General features: G+C 41.5%; 1 protein-coding gene and 1 non-coding gene across 2 annotated transcripts in view; both read right to left on the minus strand.

The window, feature by feature from the left end:
• Positions 1 to 20,202, minus strand: part of KCND3 (potassium voltage-gated channel subfamily D member 3) — a 307,637-nt gene that overhangs the window by 11,236 nt on the left and 276,199 nt on the right. Inside the window, exon 4 of the mRNA XM_072644347.1 lies at positions 500 to 601. Within this exon, the coding sequence (XP_072500448.1) occupies positions 500 to 601 (102 nt within the window). The remainder of the gene's footprint in view (positions 1 to 499; positions 602 to 20,202) is intronic.
• Positions 14,885 to 14,989, minus strand: LOC140530572 (U6 spliceosomal RNA). The gene has a single exon (XR_011976007.1). It is a non-coding gene; the product is annotated as a U6 spliceosomal RNA (small nuclear RNA).

The raw sequence follows: 20,202 nt of genomic DNA on the forward strand, positions 1-20,202 counted from the left end.
TTTGCCTTTATAGCTTCCTCTAACAGAGTGCTTGGCACACAGTAGGGACTTAATAAGTACTTGGTGGCATGATTAGAGGAGAAGAAGCTTTGGAAATAGTTTCCCTCTTATGGAGACAGTCCTAGTTATGCTCAGTGCCCCTTGATGGGAAGCTATGAAGTGAGGTCCAGGAATTAAGTCTTAACAGGCAGGTGTTAGAGTTCTTCAGATTCAGCTTAAACTGGGCAGCTGTGTGTGTGTGTGTGTGTGTGTGTGTGTGTGTGTGTGTGTGTGTGTGTGTGTGTGTGTGTGTTAGAGGTGATGCTTAATAAGGTGAAATCTGGTAGATCTGATGTTTGGGGGAAGGTCAGAAGTATCACTGTTTACCTGAGTGAGGGTAAGGGGTAGGCTATGTATGAGCATGAGAAGGACCTAAGGTTCAGAGAGAAGAAGAAAACCACAGCTTTTCTCTCTGCTGTCCCATTTCCCTATCCCCTCCTTCCAATCCCAGGATACTGACTGTCAGTTCCAGGGCTTCATTGAGAAGACCATTCCTCTTGCTATGCAGGTAGGCATTGGAACTACCAGTCTTGGCCACACGGATCCTGGCAAGGCGGGCTTTCTGTAATTGAGAGAGACAAAAAGAGAGACACTGAGATCATTAAGGGCCAATTTATGCAGGACTGAGGCTGCTTTCTTGATGCTATTTTCATGTGTGATGGTGAACTCCTTTCATTCAGAGCTGAGGTGACTAGGACAGTGGTCTGTGCACACTACAGTACAGGACTGGCTACATGACATGACATGGGTAGTCGTTTCTACCCTTACCACTGTCACCAAAGACTTAATTGGCCAGATATTCAGGCTGCCAGAGACATGAGCTATGAAAGAGATGATGATATTGGGCTGAGATCCTGGAATAGAGATGGGAACTTTAACAAAAGAGTAACCCAAGTGTCAAGGTGTAAGCTACTGTGAATTTAGTTGGACTAATGATAAACTGAAAGGGGACATTGATTTCAGCACTATCTTGTATCTTTCATTTTCTAAGAGTCTATGGTCTTGAGAAGAGAGGTCATTCCCTCCCTACCCTCCCATATGCTTTCCTTATCCTTTTCCTATGGCTGTTGGTGATTTGGAAAATTACTCTCTGAAGGTCTCAGAGGGCAAGCAGGAGGAGGTTTAGGAGATGGTGAGAGGTAGGTATATTTGACTTCATTTTTATTTGGGGGTTGTGTTCAGTAAACTATGTAATCATAGTATGTTAAATATTGTAGTCCTGTGGATGTAGAGGGAACCTTCAACAGAGAGAAGAGATCCCAGACAAATGAGGCAGGGACTCTGGAGTTATGTGCACACTACACAGCGAAATATTTTAATATTTTGGCTAATATTCCATTTCATTTTCTAGACTAAATGTAAAATGTGTTCACTGTGTTCACTGCTACCACTTGAAATCTGGGTAGTGTAGAAGGCAGCCTAGTTGTCTTCAGTCTGAACACCCTCTGGTGACCAGAGGGCATTTCAGCCTTTTAGGACAGCTATTTCATAAATGTGCCAGAGACTAATGAGAGTACTGGGCTGGCAGCTCAAGTAGGATGCTGCCCTGGGCAACTCAGATACTGTATTTTGTCATTGGAGTTAATATACTGACATTCTACCTTTATGTGGACTTAGAGAAGGAAGCTCTTGGAGTGTTTGAGTGGACTGAGGAAGACCTGATTTCCAGTCTCAGATAACTTATTAGCTATGTGACCTTGGGCAAGTCACTTGATCTCTCTCAGCCTCTGCTTCTTCATCTATCAAATGGGGATAATAATAACACCTATCTCACAAGATTATCAGAAGGATCAACTGAAGTAACATGCACAGTGTTTTACAAACTTTCAACCAGTCAAGTAAAAAGATGATAATGATTATATATGGTCATTCACACTTGTTTGACCAAAGATAGATCATGTCATATACATACATACTGGCAGAATGTCTCCATTTGTGTCAGCATGAAAGGGTCTCCCTGTGTTGTGCACTAGGCTTAAAGTCAGAAGAGGTCTTGCTTCCCCTCAGGCATTCCTCTCCTATTTATTTCTCTCTCTCATTGCTCATGTCTTTGTCAGTCATCCTGTACAAACACAGATCTGTCTTGTCCCCTGCCTTAAAATATTTAGTGACTTCCTACTGTCAACTGAGTAAAGCCTAAATGTCTTTTTTGCTATTTAAGTGATATTCAAGGTCTTTCCCACATCTGTGAATTTGCTTTCTGCCGTTCTGCCCAAAACAATGTGATAATAACAATGACTATATTTATCCATTTTATCTTGTGAGTTTTTCTTGATTTCTTTTTTAGTCATAGACCCATCAGTCCAAAAGGTAATTTCTTCCTTTCTCCTTTCATTTGTTTTTGATGTGACCTTTTATATCTAGGCCATATATCCATCTGGAGCTTATCTTGTTGTATGTGGGGAAGTGAAACCTAATTTCTCCCAGGCTGTTGTCAAGTAGTGAGTCCTTCCCCTATCAATAACTGGGGTCTTCTGGCTTATCAAACACTATGCTACTGTTTGTTTTTGTATGTTGTATACCTATCTACTGATTGACTTCTCTTTAAAATCAATACCAAATTGTTTTCATTGATTACTGCTTTATAGTACAATATAAGAGCCGGTACTGATAGATACCCTTTCTTCTTATTTTTTTTTCATTATTACCCTTTAGTTTCTTGACCTTTTGTTCTTTCATAGGGATCTCATTACTATTTTTCTAATTTTATAAAATATTCTTTGGGAGTTTGATATAGTACTGAATAAGTAAATTAATTTAGGTAATATTGTCTTTTTTTATAATGACTAAACCTATCCATGAGCAATTAATGTTTCTCTTAATATTTAGATCTATCTTTATTTCTGCAAAGAATGTTTTATAAATTCATGTAGTGTCTCGTAAATCTTAGTAGATACATTCTCAAGTGTTCTTCCAAGGTTGTCCTAAGAAAAGTACTTTGTAAACTACAAAGTATCAAGTGAATGGGAGCCATTATTCTTAACTCAATTCAATGCAACATGCATTTATTAAGCATCTGTTATGTACCTGGCATGAGAAGTGACCTGCCATGGTAGAGAGAGCTCTGGTTAGCTTCAGTCGGAAAAACCTGCCCCTGATACATACTAGGTGTGTGATCCTTGAAGGCAATCTATAAAGTTCTCAAAGACTGACAGTTATAGTTTTCACACTGGGATTTCACTGTTCTCTTAAGTCTGGACGATGCTCCCCCCAAAAAAATCTGGACTAGGGGTACAAAGACAGAAGTGGGATGGCCAATCAATAAACATGTATTAAGCACCTACTATGTGCCAGATACTGTGCTAAGTGCCAGACAATCCCTATCCTCAGGGAACTTATTGATCTAGACTATGAGTGTCACTGATCATCTTGTTTTAATTGCTGTCTTCTCTATAAACCCTCCCCACCCCCATTCTTATTCTCCTTGAAGGCAGGATTTTTTTCATTTTGTTTTTATTGCTTGGTGCCTAGCACAGCAGCAGATGCTTGGCGAATGTTGACCTGAATGGAATTGAAGCACCACTTAACACGGCCCTTCTTAACTATTATTTTGTACTACAGGTGTTTTTGCACATTTGGCTTATCTCTCCAACTAGATTTCAAGGTCCCTGAGGAACTATCACACTTCTTTGTATCACTCTCCAGTACCAAGCATAGTACTGGGCTCATAGTAGGCACTCAATAAATGTGTGTTTTTAATGAAAAAAGACCATGTAGGGGCAGCTACATGGTGCAGTGGATATAGTACCGGCCTTGGGGTCAGGAAGACCTGAGTTCAAATGTGATCTCAGACACTAGCTGTGTGACCTTGGGCAAGGCCCTTAACTCCGATTGCTTTGCCTCATTCCCCTCCAACCCCCAAAGAAGACTATGTGAAGCTTTGCCTTGTGGCTATAGCTCTCTGAGTTTGTTCTTATGAATTTCCATCTATTGGGTTTCAGGAGAGAAACTTTAGAACCCTGATTTCTATGAGGAATGTTAAAAGTATTTCTAGTCCCTTCTCCCAGAACCTCCCAGCTAAGGATGCCTCTAACTTCTTATTCTTTGAAATGTGCCTCGGCCCTAAGGACTTCTGACCTGGAGGACTGTCCACCTTTCCCACTAGGCAGAATTGGGAATGACACAAGGTACACTGGCTGCTTTTTTTCCTTCTTAATAGACCTCATTGGTGTAACCATGACAGCAGCACAACTATGGAATTAAGTCAGTGAGGGAAGGAATCTTTGAGGGAGGAGAAGAGCTGGGGGAGGGGACCCCAAGATTGCAAAATAGCCCCAAGTTCAGACTCTGGCACTTGGCAGGTGACTCCAGGTTCAGGTGACTCCTTTGTGGGTGTGACCAAGAAAGCAACAACACCAGACTCACAGGGACTTCCAGGGGTCATTCTGTCCCTCTGCTTCCAAGGAAGTTTGTAGCTACCTTACATTAGAGAGTTAGGTCAGGAGGAGACTTCTCTTCACACCATCTGACCAAGCTGCCTTTCTGTTCCTCACACAAGGTCCTCCATCCATCTCCCATCTCTCTCCCGTACCCTCTCTTTTCGGCCCAATCTCTTAGAATCCTCATTTTTCTTCAAAGTTCAGCTCAAGCTCAGTATTCTCCATGAAGCTTTTCCTAATCTCCTGAATACTTCATGTCTCTTCCCCCCAAATTACCTTGTTTATTTTGCATATATCTTATTGATATGTTTACATGTACATGTTTTCTCTAGATAGAATGTAAATGCCATGAGTGTAACGATTGTGATTGTTTCATTCTGTTGATGTATTGGAGATACTTAACACATTTTGTGGTATTCTCCCTATGCCCTTACTCTTCCACCTGGGGCGGTCCTCACCTGGAGTCCTGTTTGGCTGGTTGTTAGTTGTTAAAACTACTTCAGGGATCCAGGGGCTTAGACTACCTGATAGACGTGAAGGTATATATCATGATTTGTCCATTAGCCCAGTGGCCTTGGCCACCGTCGTGAAAATAATGACAACCTTTTTTGGTAATATTCAGGAACTTACTGGGGATAAGAACTGTCCAGAGATCAAAGAAAGTTTAGAACAAATTTGGGTTTAGTCAAAGGGCCACACTTGAGGATCTAGAGGGCCACATGTGCTTTGAGGTCGAAGGTTTCCCACCCCTGCTCTAAAGTGAGTCTGCAGGGATAGGGGAAGAAACTTCTCAATTAGGTAAATTGGTTAGCAGCTCAAAGCAAATGGGGCCAAGGGTCACAGTTCCATCTACAAGTAGGCCACAGAACTTTGCTGTGGCATAGCCACATATTGCACCCCAGATCTCAGACATGTATTTAACAAATAACATGTATTGGCAGTGTTGGGTTAAGGGAGTGTGGATGGTTTAGCCAAAGTCATCCTCACTTCTGGAACAATCATGAAAAACATGTGACATGCCAACTCTCTGTGCCAAAGATGGTACGTTTGAGCTTAGGGAAATTCTAAAAAACAGAGTTATAGCAAATCAGCAAAATAAATTCAGTCACAAAAGGCTGGTGGAGGGTGGGAGGCAGGGTCAAGGGGGTAAGCAGACAGAAACCTGGGACTAGCTATGTAGGTTTAGTTTTTCACTGTCTCTTTTCTTCCTCTGCCAATATCCACCTAATCTGGGAGCTCTGATGGAAGTTGGAGATCATCCTCCTCATCCCTGAAATTGGTTAGGCTAGGATGCAGGGATGGGGAACCTGCAGCCTCGAAGTCACATGTGGCCCTCTAGGTCCTCAGGTGCAGCCCTTTGACCAAATCCCTTTGTCTTCCCCTGGAGGATTGGGTCACAAATCCTGTTAAACAAGCATAGAAAGCTACATGACTTTTAAAGGCAACAAGATACAGGGGAAAGCACACTGGGCTTGGTTCAGAACATAGATTTGAAACTGGAAGGGACCTCAGGTCCTGCTTTTCATTTTTATAGGAGGCCAGAAAGGTCACGCAGATAGGGAGGTCAAAGATGGAATTTGAGCCAATGTTGTTCCATTGTACCAGACTGCTCTGGGTTAAAATAGCATTTCTATCTTACCTATAGGACCTTGGGAAGTCACTTAATTTGTTTGGGCCTCAGTTTGCTTATATGAAAAACAAGGGGTTCAGACCAGATGGCCTTTTAGGTCCACTTTAGTCCCAAGCCTATGAACCCATGCTTGGGCTGTGGCCTGCCCCTACTTTCCTTTGTTCCTCACCCCAGCTAGAGAGTCCAGAGAAATGGAAGCAGAAACACAAGAGGGAGATAGGGAAAAGAGAAATCCATCCATTCTCTATCTGCCCAGCTGGCCAAGTTTCCAAAAGTCATTTTCATCCTGACAAGCTCCTTACTTCGGAGAATCTGCTCCTGTCCTTCTCTCCCCTCCAACGGGATGTTTACATTCAAACAATGTTCTTCTCTCCCTATAGGAGAAGGTAGTTTTTATTACTTTAGGGGAGCTCTGGGTGCTGAGAGCTGCATATGGAAATCCAATTGTGTCAAGCTCATTATAGCCTTATATAATTTGATCCCACCACTTAGAACTAGACCTTTATCGTATCTGGGGTCTGTCTTCATTACTTTCTAGAGATGAAAGATTTTTCTTCTCTCCTTTGTGGCATTTCTTTTAATCTTATCTTACCCTGGGCTCTATTAAAGCAATAGATTGTCATATCAAATACACTGTATCGTTTAATCATTTCCAACACAGGATGAAGAGGTTGGCAATGTATTTATGGAACAATACCCAGAATATGGGATTCAATGTGGCTCCTGCTGTGATTTCTCTTGAAATGGGCTGGGGAGGTTAGGGATCAGTTCTTAGCCATCTTTGCATTTTCTCACAGTGCCTAGCATAGTGTTTTGGGGTATTCAGGGATTCAGTTTAGTGGACAGTCATACAGTGTCTATCTACTAAGAACAGTAAGCCCCTGTACTAAGTACCAGGGGAGATATAGAGTTTTAGAAAAGACATTATTTCTGCCCTCATGAAGCTAATAAATTAGTGGGGGCATATGATACATATACAGATATCATTAATATAAAATAATACATGATAAATATATACAAATCCACAAATGTGCTACTCTGATGCTTCATGGTTGCATGTGAGTTACCCTGGGATCTCAAAGAGAATGTGGTCCTAGCAACAGATGGAGCTTACTTTCTGAGGTCCAGCAAGATTAATAAAAGAGAGGCTTATAATCAGAGAGGCTGGCCACTAGGTGATGAATAGTTGGGCCATGGCAACTCATGGAATGTGGAAAGATACAAAATGGCCCTCAATCTGGAGTGACCCACTTTGCCCTTCTGTTAGAGCAGTAGAATGATGAAAAAGGAGGCAGAAGATGCTAAGAATAATAATAGCTAACAAAACCCAGCATTTATATAGCACTTTAAGATTTGCAAAGTGCTTTGTAAATATCTGTTTTTTTCCCTGCAACAACTCTAGGAGGTAAGTGCTATTTTTTATGGAAGATGAAATTGAGATGGACAGAAGGTAAGGGACTTGCCCAGGGTCACACAACAAGTAAGTGTCTGAGAATGGATTAGAAGAACTACATAGGCTTTATATAACTTACAAAACACTAAATTACCTGCTGATATGTATTCTGCATTGGAGATCTTTGACCAGTGACCCGTGAATCACATACTACTAGAAAAACTGAATCCTATCAGTAATAAGGGTAGGGAATTAGCAGTTATAAATCATCTACTATGTGTTAGGCACTGTGCTAAGTGCTTTAGAAATATTATGCTGTTTGATCCATAATGATCTCACCTAATCAGTAATGACATTTTTTGCATACTTTTGCCAGAAGACATAAGGAAGATGTGGCTAAATGAAAGGATGGCTCACAGGTTCTCTTTGGAAAGGTGTTAAGAAAAGAGTTGATGGAAGATAGTTTTGTCATATCCCAAAGGCAACAAGAAACATAATTTCATGAACAAAAGCAAAAAAAAAAAAAAATGACCAGCTGATCAGGAGCAGAAGAAAAGGTAGAGATAGTCTCCAAAGGACTTAATATCACCTTCCAAATCAAATTAGCACATTCTTTGGTAGTCAGTAATTTCAGTGAAAAGGTAGGTATTCAGAGCAATTAATAAGTTCCTACTCTGTGGAAGGCATTATGCTCCATGCTAGGGATCTGAAGACACCATGAGTCCCTGCCCTTAAGGTGCTTATATTCTACTACTAGGGAGAAACAGCATTGATCCATATAAGTAAATTAAGGACAATCTGAGGAGAGCACAAATAACTAGGGAATCAGGAAAGGCTTCCCAAAGGAAGTGAAATGAGTTGAACTAAACATGAGGAAATGTGAGAAAGCAGAAATAGCACATTTCAGAAAACAAAGACAGAAAAAACAGCTGCATCAGGCCAAGTATAAACAGGAGAGATCCATGCTGGAAGCAACACAATTTTGAGGGAATTGATTTTGTGAGCTATCTAAAAGGGAGGAAGATGCTTAATGATTGGGAAAAAAAATTCATGGCTGCTATTGCTACCCCAAAAAAGGCATCAATAACTATTGACTCATAAGCCTACCTTCTTATCTCTACAAAATCTCCATGAGAATAATTTATGCACATTTTTGAGGATGTCCTTGATGAAGATAGGAGAAGGGTCTAACAGGCAGGATTTCCCAAATGATATTTGAAAGCAGAGCACATCTTTTACACAATGGACTGAAAGATACAGAGAATATAACAACCCACTTTACTTATTGTTTGTTGACTGTGAAAAGTATTTTTGCTGCCTGTAAGGACCTCCTACAACAAAGTGTCATATCATTCTATACATATTAAGATGATCCAAGGCTCCTTGATAAAAGCAACCATGATGATAATTATGTCTTTGATGATCTCCCAATGATTAATATCAAATGAGGCATAAACAATGCATATATACTCTTGCTAAAAATGTTTGCCATTGTCAAGAAGAAAGTATGATGCAGAGTCCAAATGGAAGACAGATTCCCTATGGGGGCTGAGGTTCTCCAGATGTCCCTCTCTGCAGATAACATTGTGCTAATTGTATTAAAGCCCAGAATACTGCTGCACTAAGTGAGGGTCCATCGTAAGCATTTAACCTATCTACATAGGAAAAACCAAAAGGATGAAGAATGCTTTTTTTCCTGATTATAATATGCAGTTGTATAGCTATCCCATAGAGCTGGCCCAATGTAGCATATATCATGGACACTGCTGATAGACAATTGAACAGGAGGAAGAGAGTGAACTGGATTGCATTTGGGAAATTGTGCAGTGATTTTGATCACCCCAAGGTCCTCCCTGAAATAAAATCCCATTGTTCTTCTATCAATATGCTTCTGGTCATGCTACATAACAAAGAATAATGAAATAATATGGTCTCTGAGGAATCCAACTGGTACAGACAGACATATGGTCCATATAATTATTTTTTTAGACCACCAGATCTGTGATTTCATTGATATAGGAATTTCTTGGTAAATAACTTCCTCTGCCAATGAAGATTGGCAGGTTTTTTTTTTTTTTTAAATTTATAGTCTTAGAGACACTGGGACGTTGAGAAGTCATGCAGCCAGTTTGTGTTAGGGCTAGGATTTGAACCCAGGTATTTCTGATTATAAGGCTGGCTTTCTGTCCATTTTGCCTTACTTACTGGTGCAGTAAATTACAATGATGAAATTAAACGCACAAAGTAATATAAAAGATATGACCAAAGAGGTGTGTGACTAGAGATAGTGGATGGATGATCATGTATTGACATCAAAAGGTAAACAGCACCCACATAACACCATGAGATCTAGAATAGAGTTTCTTAATTGGGGAGTCCACAGATGGATTTCAAGGGGCCTGTGAACTTGAATGGGAAGAAAAAATCACAGCTTTATTTTCACTAATCTTTACTAAGGGATTCTTTATTTTTATTGGGTCATGGACTCTTCTGATAGTCTGATGAAGTCTATGAACTCCTCAGAATAATATTTTTAAATGCATTGAATGAAATACATAAGATTACAAAGAAAAGCAATTATATTGAAAGGGAAAGGAAAGAGAATGAGCATTTATAGAGCACTTACTATGGGCCAGGACTGTGCTAAGCACTTTTTATAAATATTATCTTCATTTGAGACTTACAAAAACCCTGTGATGTAGGTGCTGTTATTATCCCCCTTTTACTACTGAGGAAACTGAGGCAAACAGAAGTTAAGTGACTTGCCCAGGGTCACACAACTAGAAAGTATCTGAGGCCACATTTGAATTCAGATTTTCCTGACTCCAGAACAAGTACTCTATCTGCTGTACCACTAGTTGCTTCAACTATGAAATATAATTATAAAAATATTTAAAAAGAACCCAGACACACATATCTTAGGTTAAGAACATCTGTTCTAACTGAAACTCAGCATTTCCTTCATTTATTTAAAAACATTATTTTAAGAAGCCCATAGGGGTCCCCCGGGCAGCAAAAAAGCAAGGGGTGTTTATGATATAACATAATCCAGAGGAAGCCCTCAGTGCACTGGGTGGTTCCCTTGTGGAAGATTTACAAGAAGAAAAAAATCACAGTCAAACAAGATTAGAAAGCATGGATGGTATGCAATTTGTCCAGTTGGAGGAAGTATCCCATCAATGAGATCAGAGATACATGACAATATTAAAGAATATTGGAACATAAATGTACAAAAAATTCAAAGTGTATTAATTACACCAACTTCTCTCACTCATAGGATCACAGATTTTGAGTTGGAAGGGCCCTGAGAAGTCATCCAATCCAATCCCCTTGATCATGGAGTCCTTCACCCTCTTCCCTACTAAGTTAAATGGGTAGTAGTACCAGTGTAAACCACCAGGTGGCTCTCTCTAAGCTCAAGCTGCTCCACCTTGCTTCAGCTGCGCATGTGTAGACAGGACCTTGCATCTCAGAGTTGATCAAATCACTTCATAACCTGGGATCTGTGAACCATTTATTTATTTTTAATATTTTGAGAAGTTGTCCTAATAGGGAAACAATGAGATGCAAAGCACTGCTTCTCAAAAAAAAAAAAGGAAATCCTCAGTGGAGTGGTATCTGTGACATCACTCATCCAAATTCCTTGAGTCTATTACTCCAATTTCACCCTCCCCCTGTCTCTGATGCCTTCATGATTTGAACAGTACAGGGGAAATCTATCATCTGCAGTGGGAGACAAGCACAGGATGTGGATGCTGTGGCCCAGAGAAATTAAAGTCTCCAAGTCACACAGATATAAGAGGCAGAACCAGGTTTCAAACCTAGGTCTTCTGAATCCAAACCCATCATTCTTTCCATTGCACCACAGTGCCAGTCTTGTACAGTATCTTATAGTCACATCTCTCTGAGGCTCTCAGTGCTTCATTACTATGTCTGATGGCTTTTTCTTAATTCTCCTCCTTCTTGACCTCTTCATAGCCTCAACACTGTTAAGCCCTCTCCAGTCCTCTTCTTGGCTATTCTCCTCTCTTATTTTGGGGGATGCTGCTCTCTCTTTCTCTTTGTTTTCCTGTTATCTGTCTGATTATTCCTCATGCTCCTTTGCTGGACACCCTTGTCTTATGTCCTCTTGTTGGCTGTTGTTGTCTGTCTTTCATTCTCAGAGGATCATGATATCAGGGAGGTGATGCCAGGGCATGCAAGTGAATTAGATTTAAGTGAGGCAAGACTGTGCAAAGTCACCAGCCTCACTTTATCCTCTGGAATCAACTGTGGGTTAACAGACCCCATCCAGGATGGCAATGATGCAGGAAGACTGGTCACAATAAGGAGGCTTCCTGACTCCTTCCCTTCCCTTCTGTCTCCTTCCCTTCCCTTCTGTCTCCTTTCCCTGGCTGGGGCCACTTAAAACCTTTACTGGACTGCTCCACTGCTCTCCTGGCTTGATGAGATGAGAGTCACCAATTGTATTCCTTTGGGTAATAAGGAAGACCACAGGACTTGTCATTGGCCCTGCGGCTGCCTCTTAAGGTCCTTCAGACCTTACCATCTGCCCTGCCAACCTCTAGCACTGTCCAAAATTCTGATGTAATCTAAGGACCCTTGGGCCTTTCTATCTGACTCACTGCAGCACTTTGGGGACTGCTGAAGTTCTCCATCTGCCCTGCAACTGAACTTCTTTTTACATTGTTTCCCTAATTAGAGTGTGAGCCTCTTGAGAAGAGGGACTATCTCAATTTTTCTGTTTGTATCCCCAGTGAGCAGCACAGTGCTTGGCACATAGTAAGCACTTAAAAATGATTCATTCATACATTCATTCAACAAAAGCCTAATAGTAATAAAGATAGCTGATACTTACATAGTGTTTACTATATGCCAGGTACTGTGCTAAGCATTTTGCAATTATTATCTCATTTGAGCCTTTCAATAATTCTGTGAGGTAGTTGCTATTATTATTCCCATTTTACAGATGAGGAAACTGAGGCAAATGTTTTTTTTTTTTTAAATTGACTTGCTCAGGATAAGTGTCTGAGGCCAGATTTCATTTGAGGTTTTCCTGATTCTAGGCCAGAACTCTATCCACTGCACAGCCTGGTGGAGTAGAGAATATGGTTAAGCAAGTGTTTGTAAAATAGACAAATGGTGAATGAATGTATTCATCCATTGGGCCAGGTACCAACGGAAGTCAATGAATTTGTGTATGCCTGGTGTAGTAGAAAAGGTCACTAGACTTGGAATTAGGAGAGGACTGGAAAGGATGATGTCCAGGGTCTCTTCTACTTCTAGCACTCTACAATTATACTCTTCCATGAATCTGTACAAATATGAAAGCATTGGAAGCATTCCCTCCAATGATGCAGACTATAACCAACTTATGCCTTCCTCTCTAACTCCTATCTGTGTCCTCTTACCAGATAACGGCAGCTATCATCATGCTTATCAGAGGCACAGTGTATATAGATCGCTGGACCCAGAGTCAGGAAGACCTGAGTTCAATTCCAACCTCAGACCCATATTAGCTAGGCACTTAACCCTATTTGTTTGTTTCCTCATCTGTAAAATTAGGATAATAGGGGTAGCTAGGTGGCTAGAGCACCAGGCCTGGAGTCAGGAGATCTGAGTTGAAATCTAGCCTCAGATGCTTACCAGCTGTGTGATCTTGGGAAGGTCACTTTACTCTGTTTGCCTTAGTTTCCTCATCTGTCAAATGAGCTAGAGAAGGAAATGGCCAAGAAATGCTCAAAACACCTTAAATAGGGTAGTGAAGAGTCAGACATGACTAAAATGACTAAACAACAAACAAAAAAATGGGGGATAATAATGCCATTTACCTCACATGGTTATTGTGAGGGAATCCACCCAATATCCTGGATACTTTCCTTAAATTCCCTTAATGGGCGATGACAGCAGGGCACCCTATGGGCTGTCCTTCTCTCTGGTCCCATGACCAACTTTGTCCCCATGCACTTCTCTGGTGACAGCCTTTATTGCTCTTTGTCCTCTGCAATTCCTTGTATGTAACGTATTACAGCCTGCTCACTTTGACTATGCACTTTTGGGCTACTCCTTGAGAAATCCTCTCCTTCATTTCATAGGAGACAGTAGTGTTCCATGATTTGCCGTCCTGCATCATGGCTAGTCTATGATTATAATGATGATAATTCTTTAATATGCAAACCTAGTATCACTCATTCCATCCTAGCATTCAGCCCCCCATTTTTCTTTAAAAATGATTTTTGAGGATAGGGACTAGACCAGGAATTTCATTGGTAGAGGCAGTTGCCAGGTGAGGAAATTCCCTCTACTGATGCAGGTAAGCCCTTACTTTGCAATGTATAGTCTTAAAGATTTGCCAAGGGCCCTGAGAGGTTAGGGGACTTGTCCAAGGTCACACAACCAGTATGGCAGAAGTAGGACTTAAACCCCAGTCTTTGTGGTCTGATGCCAACTCTCTCTCCACTATGCCTAATATGATTTTATCAGAGGAAGTGACATTGAAAAAGAGGCATGACAGTCTCCTTTGCTGTTGCCTTCTAAGGACCTTGAGACCTTTCCACCCGACTTGCAGCTGAAACCTTCTATACGTGTTTTCTCCCCTTATTAGAATGTGTACTCCAGAGGAGGGACTGCCTAACTCTTCTATTTGTAGCCTTAACTCTTATTGTGATGCTTTGTATATAGTAAGCACTTTAATATGTGTTTTTAAAATTCATTCATGCATCATGCTGCCTCTCATTTTAAAATCTCTAAAAATGTTAATTATTGTTATTATGCACTTGATAAATATTAACCAACATGAAGATTTCTATTTATAAGAAGCATGGAAGAAAGAGGATTATATATTAAACTTGTTCAGTTGTTTTCTGTTGTGTCTGATTCTTTGTGACCCCATTTGTGGATTTCTTGGCAAAGATACTGGAGTGGCTTGCTATTTCTTCTCCAGTTCATTTTACAGGTGAAGAAACTGAGGGAAATGAGGTTAAGTGACTTGCTCAGGGTCACACAGCTGGTAAATATCTGAGGCTGGATTTGAACTCAGGAAAATAAGTCTTATGACTCCAGTTCTGGCACACTATGCATTATGGTGCCACCTAGCTGTCCACATATATTAAACAAGAATTGACTATTATGTGCAGCATTTAAAAAAGCATGTTGCTACTTCACCACAGTAGTTCCAAGACTGCCCTGCTTGCCTTTGTCACTTTTAGAACTCCCTTCTCTTTTCCTCTCATTCTGAAAACATGCCATTGATTAATTTCTTTTCCTCCCTTTTAAAAGCATCATTATTATTATCCCTTTGCTTCTATAACTCTCTGCCCCCTCAAAGAGAGAGAAAGAGAGAGAGAGAGAGAGACAGAGACAGAGACAGAGAGACAGAGGGACAGAGAGAGGAAGGGAAGGAGGAATGGAGGGAAGAAAGGAGGGAGGGAGGGAAGGAGAGAGAGAACTATGGAATGCTTCATGAATTTGCATGTCATGCCTGTGCAAGATTCCTGCATCTTTTCTGTATCATTCCAATTTTAGCCTATGTGCTGACAAAGTTAGCATCCCACATCCTACTTTTCCCAGGTTCATTCTTTTTACTACCCTTTCCTCAGTCACTTTACTTAATCTCTCTCCACCTTTATCACCTTGGGTACTGGTAGACCAGAGCAAAACTAATTAGGAATCAGATGAAAATGTAATTGGGGAATATTTGACAAAATAAGTAAAAATACAGTACAACATAGATAATGTTAATTTGTGGTTTTCTAAGTCAATATTTGGTCCTCAGGGATCCAGTTTCTATTTGAGCTTGACCCCATTTGTAATAGACCATTGCGGGCAGGAGTTCTTAACCTGGGGTCAGTGTTCTAAAATTTTTTTCTGAGAACTATATTTCCATAGAATTGCCTTATTTTGTAATCCTATGTATTTGATTTTATACATTTAAAAGCATGATTCCATGAAGGGATCCATAGGCTGACAAAAAAGGTTTAGAACCCCTGACTTAGAGGGATTGCCAGCAGGGATGGTATCATCTTGTACCAGACAGAAGGAGAGCTGAGAGAAGAATTAGGATGTTTGACTCTATATTTGTGACTGATGTCTAGCCAGGCCTTCATTCTGCTTCTGATTCTACTGTTATGACCTAGCTAGCTTAGTGGGGTCTACCCAGGTGGGAGCGACTCCTTAAGTCCTAAACTTAAGACCTGAGCCTTTTGTTTTCTATCTCAGCCTCTATGGTTATAGCAGTCTCAGACATATAATCTCTCCATTGCAATAGGACAACCATAGCAGGTGTTGTCATCCTCATCAGAGGCAGTCATGTGCTGGACCCTGAGTCACAAAGACCTGAATTCAAATCCTTCCTTCAACACTTAATACCTGTGTGACCCTGGGGCAAATGACTATTTGGCCTTTGCCTGCCTCAGTTTTCTAAACTGTAAAATGGAGATAATAATAGCACCTACCCCTCAGGATTGTAGTGAGGACCAAATGAAATCATATTTAAAATGCTTTACAAACCTTAAAGTGTTACGTAAATGTAAGTTGTTATTGTATCCCCATGACCATTATCACCTTCTTTTGTCCCTTATATAGTGCATGTTCAGCCTTTATTTGGCATCTAATAACCTGAGAGACAAAAGGACCCATGTTTCCTCTTAAGCCTGTATGAGAAGCTGGAGAAAAGTGTGTGTGTGTGTGTGTGTGTGTGTGTGTGTGTGTGTGTGTGTGTCCATCATCAAGGGCACACTAGTCCTAGAGAGGGGTGTATGTGTGAGAGGAGAATAGGAGTTAGTATGATGATAAAACAGAATGTTTACTAGACATAGGCTGGGGGAATTCCTATTTCTTGGCTTCTAATTCAGCTGAGGACAGGACACAACACAGCCTCAGCAGCAGTTCCCCAGTGCTGAAAGGTGCAGATTCCAATGGGAGGGGAGGGGTATTGAGTATCAGAGTGATGGTGATTTCTTCCTCCTAGGAAAGGGGATGACTGCTGGAAATATTCATTTCCCTTTGGTGCTGATCACTCATTTTGAGTGCTGCTAGCTCTCCATCAATCTCACCCTACATTCCTTAAGTACCTTTTAGCAGTTTTGCTTACAGGTACCCTTTAGTACCTGAATATTTATCTCTCATCTGGAGTGGCAACATAGCTTTCTCCTTGGAAGACTGGAAGGTGAAAGAAGGAGAGACAGGGAAGTAGGAGAAGAGGATAGGGAAGATAGGTTGGGAGTGGAGAGGAAAGGGGAAGAGAGAAATTAAGAGATGAGGAAGGGATGGGAGCAGGGAAGGAAAAGGAGGGAGGGAGGGAGGAAGGGGGAGAGAGAGAGAGTATAGAAGGGAGGAGGAGGGTAAGGGAGTGAAGGAGAAAAAAAGGGGCTGAGAATATAAGAAGAGGAAGGAAGAAGAGGAGAAACATTCCTGCTCTCCCCTACTCTCCAACTTCCTGGTCCTCTGCTTCTAAATTCACAAGACTCAGAAAACTTGATGTCTCTTTGGCTAACGCCATCCAAATCCCCCATACAGAAAACCTATGGAAATCCAATGTGAAGGGAAGAAAAGAAGAGAATGAGGGCATCCATTTCCTCCTGGACTCCAAGCCCGATGACTTCTAGGCTGGTACTTATTTTCAGAGCTGCTCTATGTCTTAAAGGATTGGCTTTGGTTGAGGGCTAACATTTGCCCTACTACTCCTATTCTGCTTTGTGACCCATCTTTCCCAGACTTGAGATGGATAATCTCAGCCACCAAAAACAGATCACTATTTTTTCTCTTTGGCAGAGAGCCCAAGGTGAAAGGGGGTAGGGTTGAATAACCTTGAGGAAAGGAGGCATCAGCCTGAGTGAAAACCCTGTAAATATTTACTTTGATGTCAGATAGCGAAGGAGGGAGGGAAGGAGGGAAAGGGGAGGCAGTCATCTTCATCTGCCAGTGTGGGATTAAAAAGATAAGACATAGCTGTCTGTCTCTTAAAGACCTGGGACGCATTTTGTAGAGTAATGAAGAAGTCCCCATCTTCTCATCTGTAACCTTTGGAGGAAAAGCAGGAAAACAGAGGAAATGCCCTAAGAGGTGGGCAAGTGGGACATGGGAGATACCTTGAATACAGCTGAGTTAGGGATACAGCCAATGTTACTTTTACCATAACCTAAATGTGAGTCTGGGGGCTTGGAAAACGTAGTCAATTATTTCTGTAAATCCTCAACTCAGTTGAAAGCATTTTAAAATACCCTTAGGGCTGATTCCAGTGAGTAGTCCGATGAGGGGGGTGTTGGAGGGGTTGAGGGGGATGGGTATGGGGTAAAGTGGGTCCGAAACCAGAGCAGGTTCAGGAAATAGCTCTTCTATAGATCTGACTAGAGTTAAGTAAAGCAGTAACTAGGATGTGGCAAATGGAGCTTTGTCCCAGGGCACCAAACTTCTTTGTATGTAAGCAGAGCTCACAGCACTATTCTTAGACAGAGGCTTTGATGGGATGACACTTGGAGGTCGGAGGTTTTGCTAGATTAAGTACTTTGTTCATCTAGTGCTGTTTTCACTCCTAGAGTGTCTTGGGAAGTGTCACAATGCAAACCCCCAGGCTAGGGGCTGCCTGAGTAAAGATTTTGCCTGAGAATTCCATAGTCCTGATCTCCTAGAACTCTACAAATTTTTCTCTCACAGCCTGTAATCCCCTCGCAAAACCCAAAACTCAGATTTTCAGCAGGAAATATTGTCATCATGACACTGGAGTCAACACATGCTGATCTCATTTTTCAACACCAGACTATTCACTGCTTCCCAACTTTGCCAGGATGTACTTTGCTCAGAAAGGATCAATTGCTTCAGTTCCATCCTGCCTACCCCCCTTGCCCTGACCTAGGCTGCCTGGCACCATTCTGTGGAGTCAGCCAAAACCACGTCTAATTAATTCTTTTCCATTGTGGGCTTTGGGGAGGAACAAACAATCTATCTTTGGAGCATTTAAGCTGCCAAGGGGTAGCCAGCCTCTCTTCCTCTCCCTGTGCTTCTGTCTCTCTCCTCTTTGCACTTACTGAGGATTTCTGCATGAAGACTGAATGGTTCTTTGTTTGGTTCATCTTCGGAGAACATGGGGCCAGCAAACTACATCTGGAGCCCACTCCTTTGTGTTTTCTTTCCTTTCCATGGAAGATACTTGGGGAAGATACACAAACAATCCAATTCTGGGGACTTTACTGGGATGTCCTGGTGTATCCTGAAGCCTTTCCCAAGGAAACACAGCAGTCTTGCATTTCTATCAAGCCCCAACCTCAGATCTGTTGTTCTCTAGGACGTCAGGTAGTGAAAATAATAGAGGCTGAGGTGAGGGTGGGGGTCTAATTGGAGCAAGTGAAGGGCAGTTATTGGGTCAAGGGAGGGTCTGGATTATAGGATAATAGATTTAGAGCCAGAGTGGACAATGTGAGGTCAGTTAGCTCGATTTCTGCATTTTATAGGAGAGGAAATAGAGGTCAGTGGAGGTTAAATGATCTACTTCAAGGTTACACAGGTAGTAGATGACAGCTGGGATCTGAGCCAAGGTCTCCTAACTTCATGTTCAGGGCTCTTTTCATGATGCTACTTTGGTATAAGGAAAAGCTTCCTATCCATTAGAGCTATCCAGGAGTGGAATGGGCTACTTTATGAGGACCAGTGGGTTTCCCCTCAACTGAGGTATACACATGAAGGCTGAACAGCCTCCTGTTAGAGATATTGTAGTGGGAGCTCTTGGTCAGGGACGGATTGGTCTAGATCAGGGGTCAGCAAACTACAGCCTGAGAGTCAAATTCAGCTTGTTGCCTGTTTTTGTATAGCCTGCAAGGTAAGAATGGATTTTCACATTTTAGTATTCAATAAAACTTTATTTAAAAAATGTAAAAACCATTCTGAGCTATAGAAAGACAAGCAGCAGGTGGGATTTGGCCTTCAGGCTACAGTTCACCAATTCTTGGTTTACTCTAGATGGTCTCTGAGGCCCCATCCTAAGATTCTGTGGTTCTGATGAATGGATAAATACCAAGCAACCTCAAGCAGATGTCTGGTGGAGTGCTAGAGGTCTCTTTCTCCAGCCTGGTTTTGTTTGACATCTTTGTCAATAACTTGGATATAGTTCAGGGGTCATGTTTACCAAATTGTAGATGACATTAACTAGTACTAATACTAGGGCAGCTAGGTGGTGCAGTGGATAGAGTGCTAGATCCAGAGTCAGGAAGACTCATCTTCCTGAGTTCAAATCTGGCCTCAGACACTTACTAACTGTGTGATCCTGGGCAAGTCCCTTAACACTGTTTGCCTCAGTTTCCTCATCTGTAAAATGAGCTGGAGAGGGAAATGAAAAACCACTTAAGTGTCTCTGCCAAGAAAACCCCAAGTGGGGTCATGAAGGGTCAGTTACGACTGAAATGACTGAATAACAACAAAGAACAATAATTCTAATAGGAAGGACTCTGGCTTTGAAGTCGGAGGACCTGGCTCATAGCATGGCCAAATCTCCTGTTTCCTACTATCCTCTGCAGTCGTTTCTAGGAAATTAGCATGTGTCGATCCTAATGTTATTAGATCAACAACAGCTTTCCCAGTCAGAATCACAGAGTTATAGAACCAGAGTTGGAAGGGACCTTAAGAGATCACATAATGCTGCATTTTCTTACCCTGCGCTACGCCTCTGCCATATTGGTTCCCTTGTCTCATTGGTGAATTTCTTTCCCGCCTCCATTTGGGGATAATGGGCTCAGACTGGCCATTCTTCATTTCTCTCCTGGCTGTGCTTT

This window comes from Notamacropus eugenii, chromosome 2 (assembly GCF_028372415.1).
Source record: "Notamacropus eugenii isolate mMacEug1 chromosome 2, mMacEug1.pri_v2, whole genome shotgun sequence".
Taxonomy (NCBI): domain Eukaryota; kingdom Metazoa; phylum Chordata; class Mammalia; order Diprotodontia; family Macropodidae; genus Notamacropus; species Notamacropus eugenii.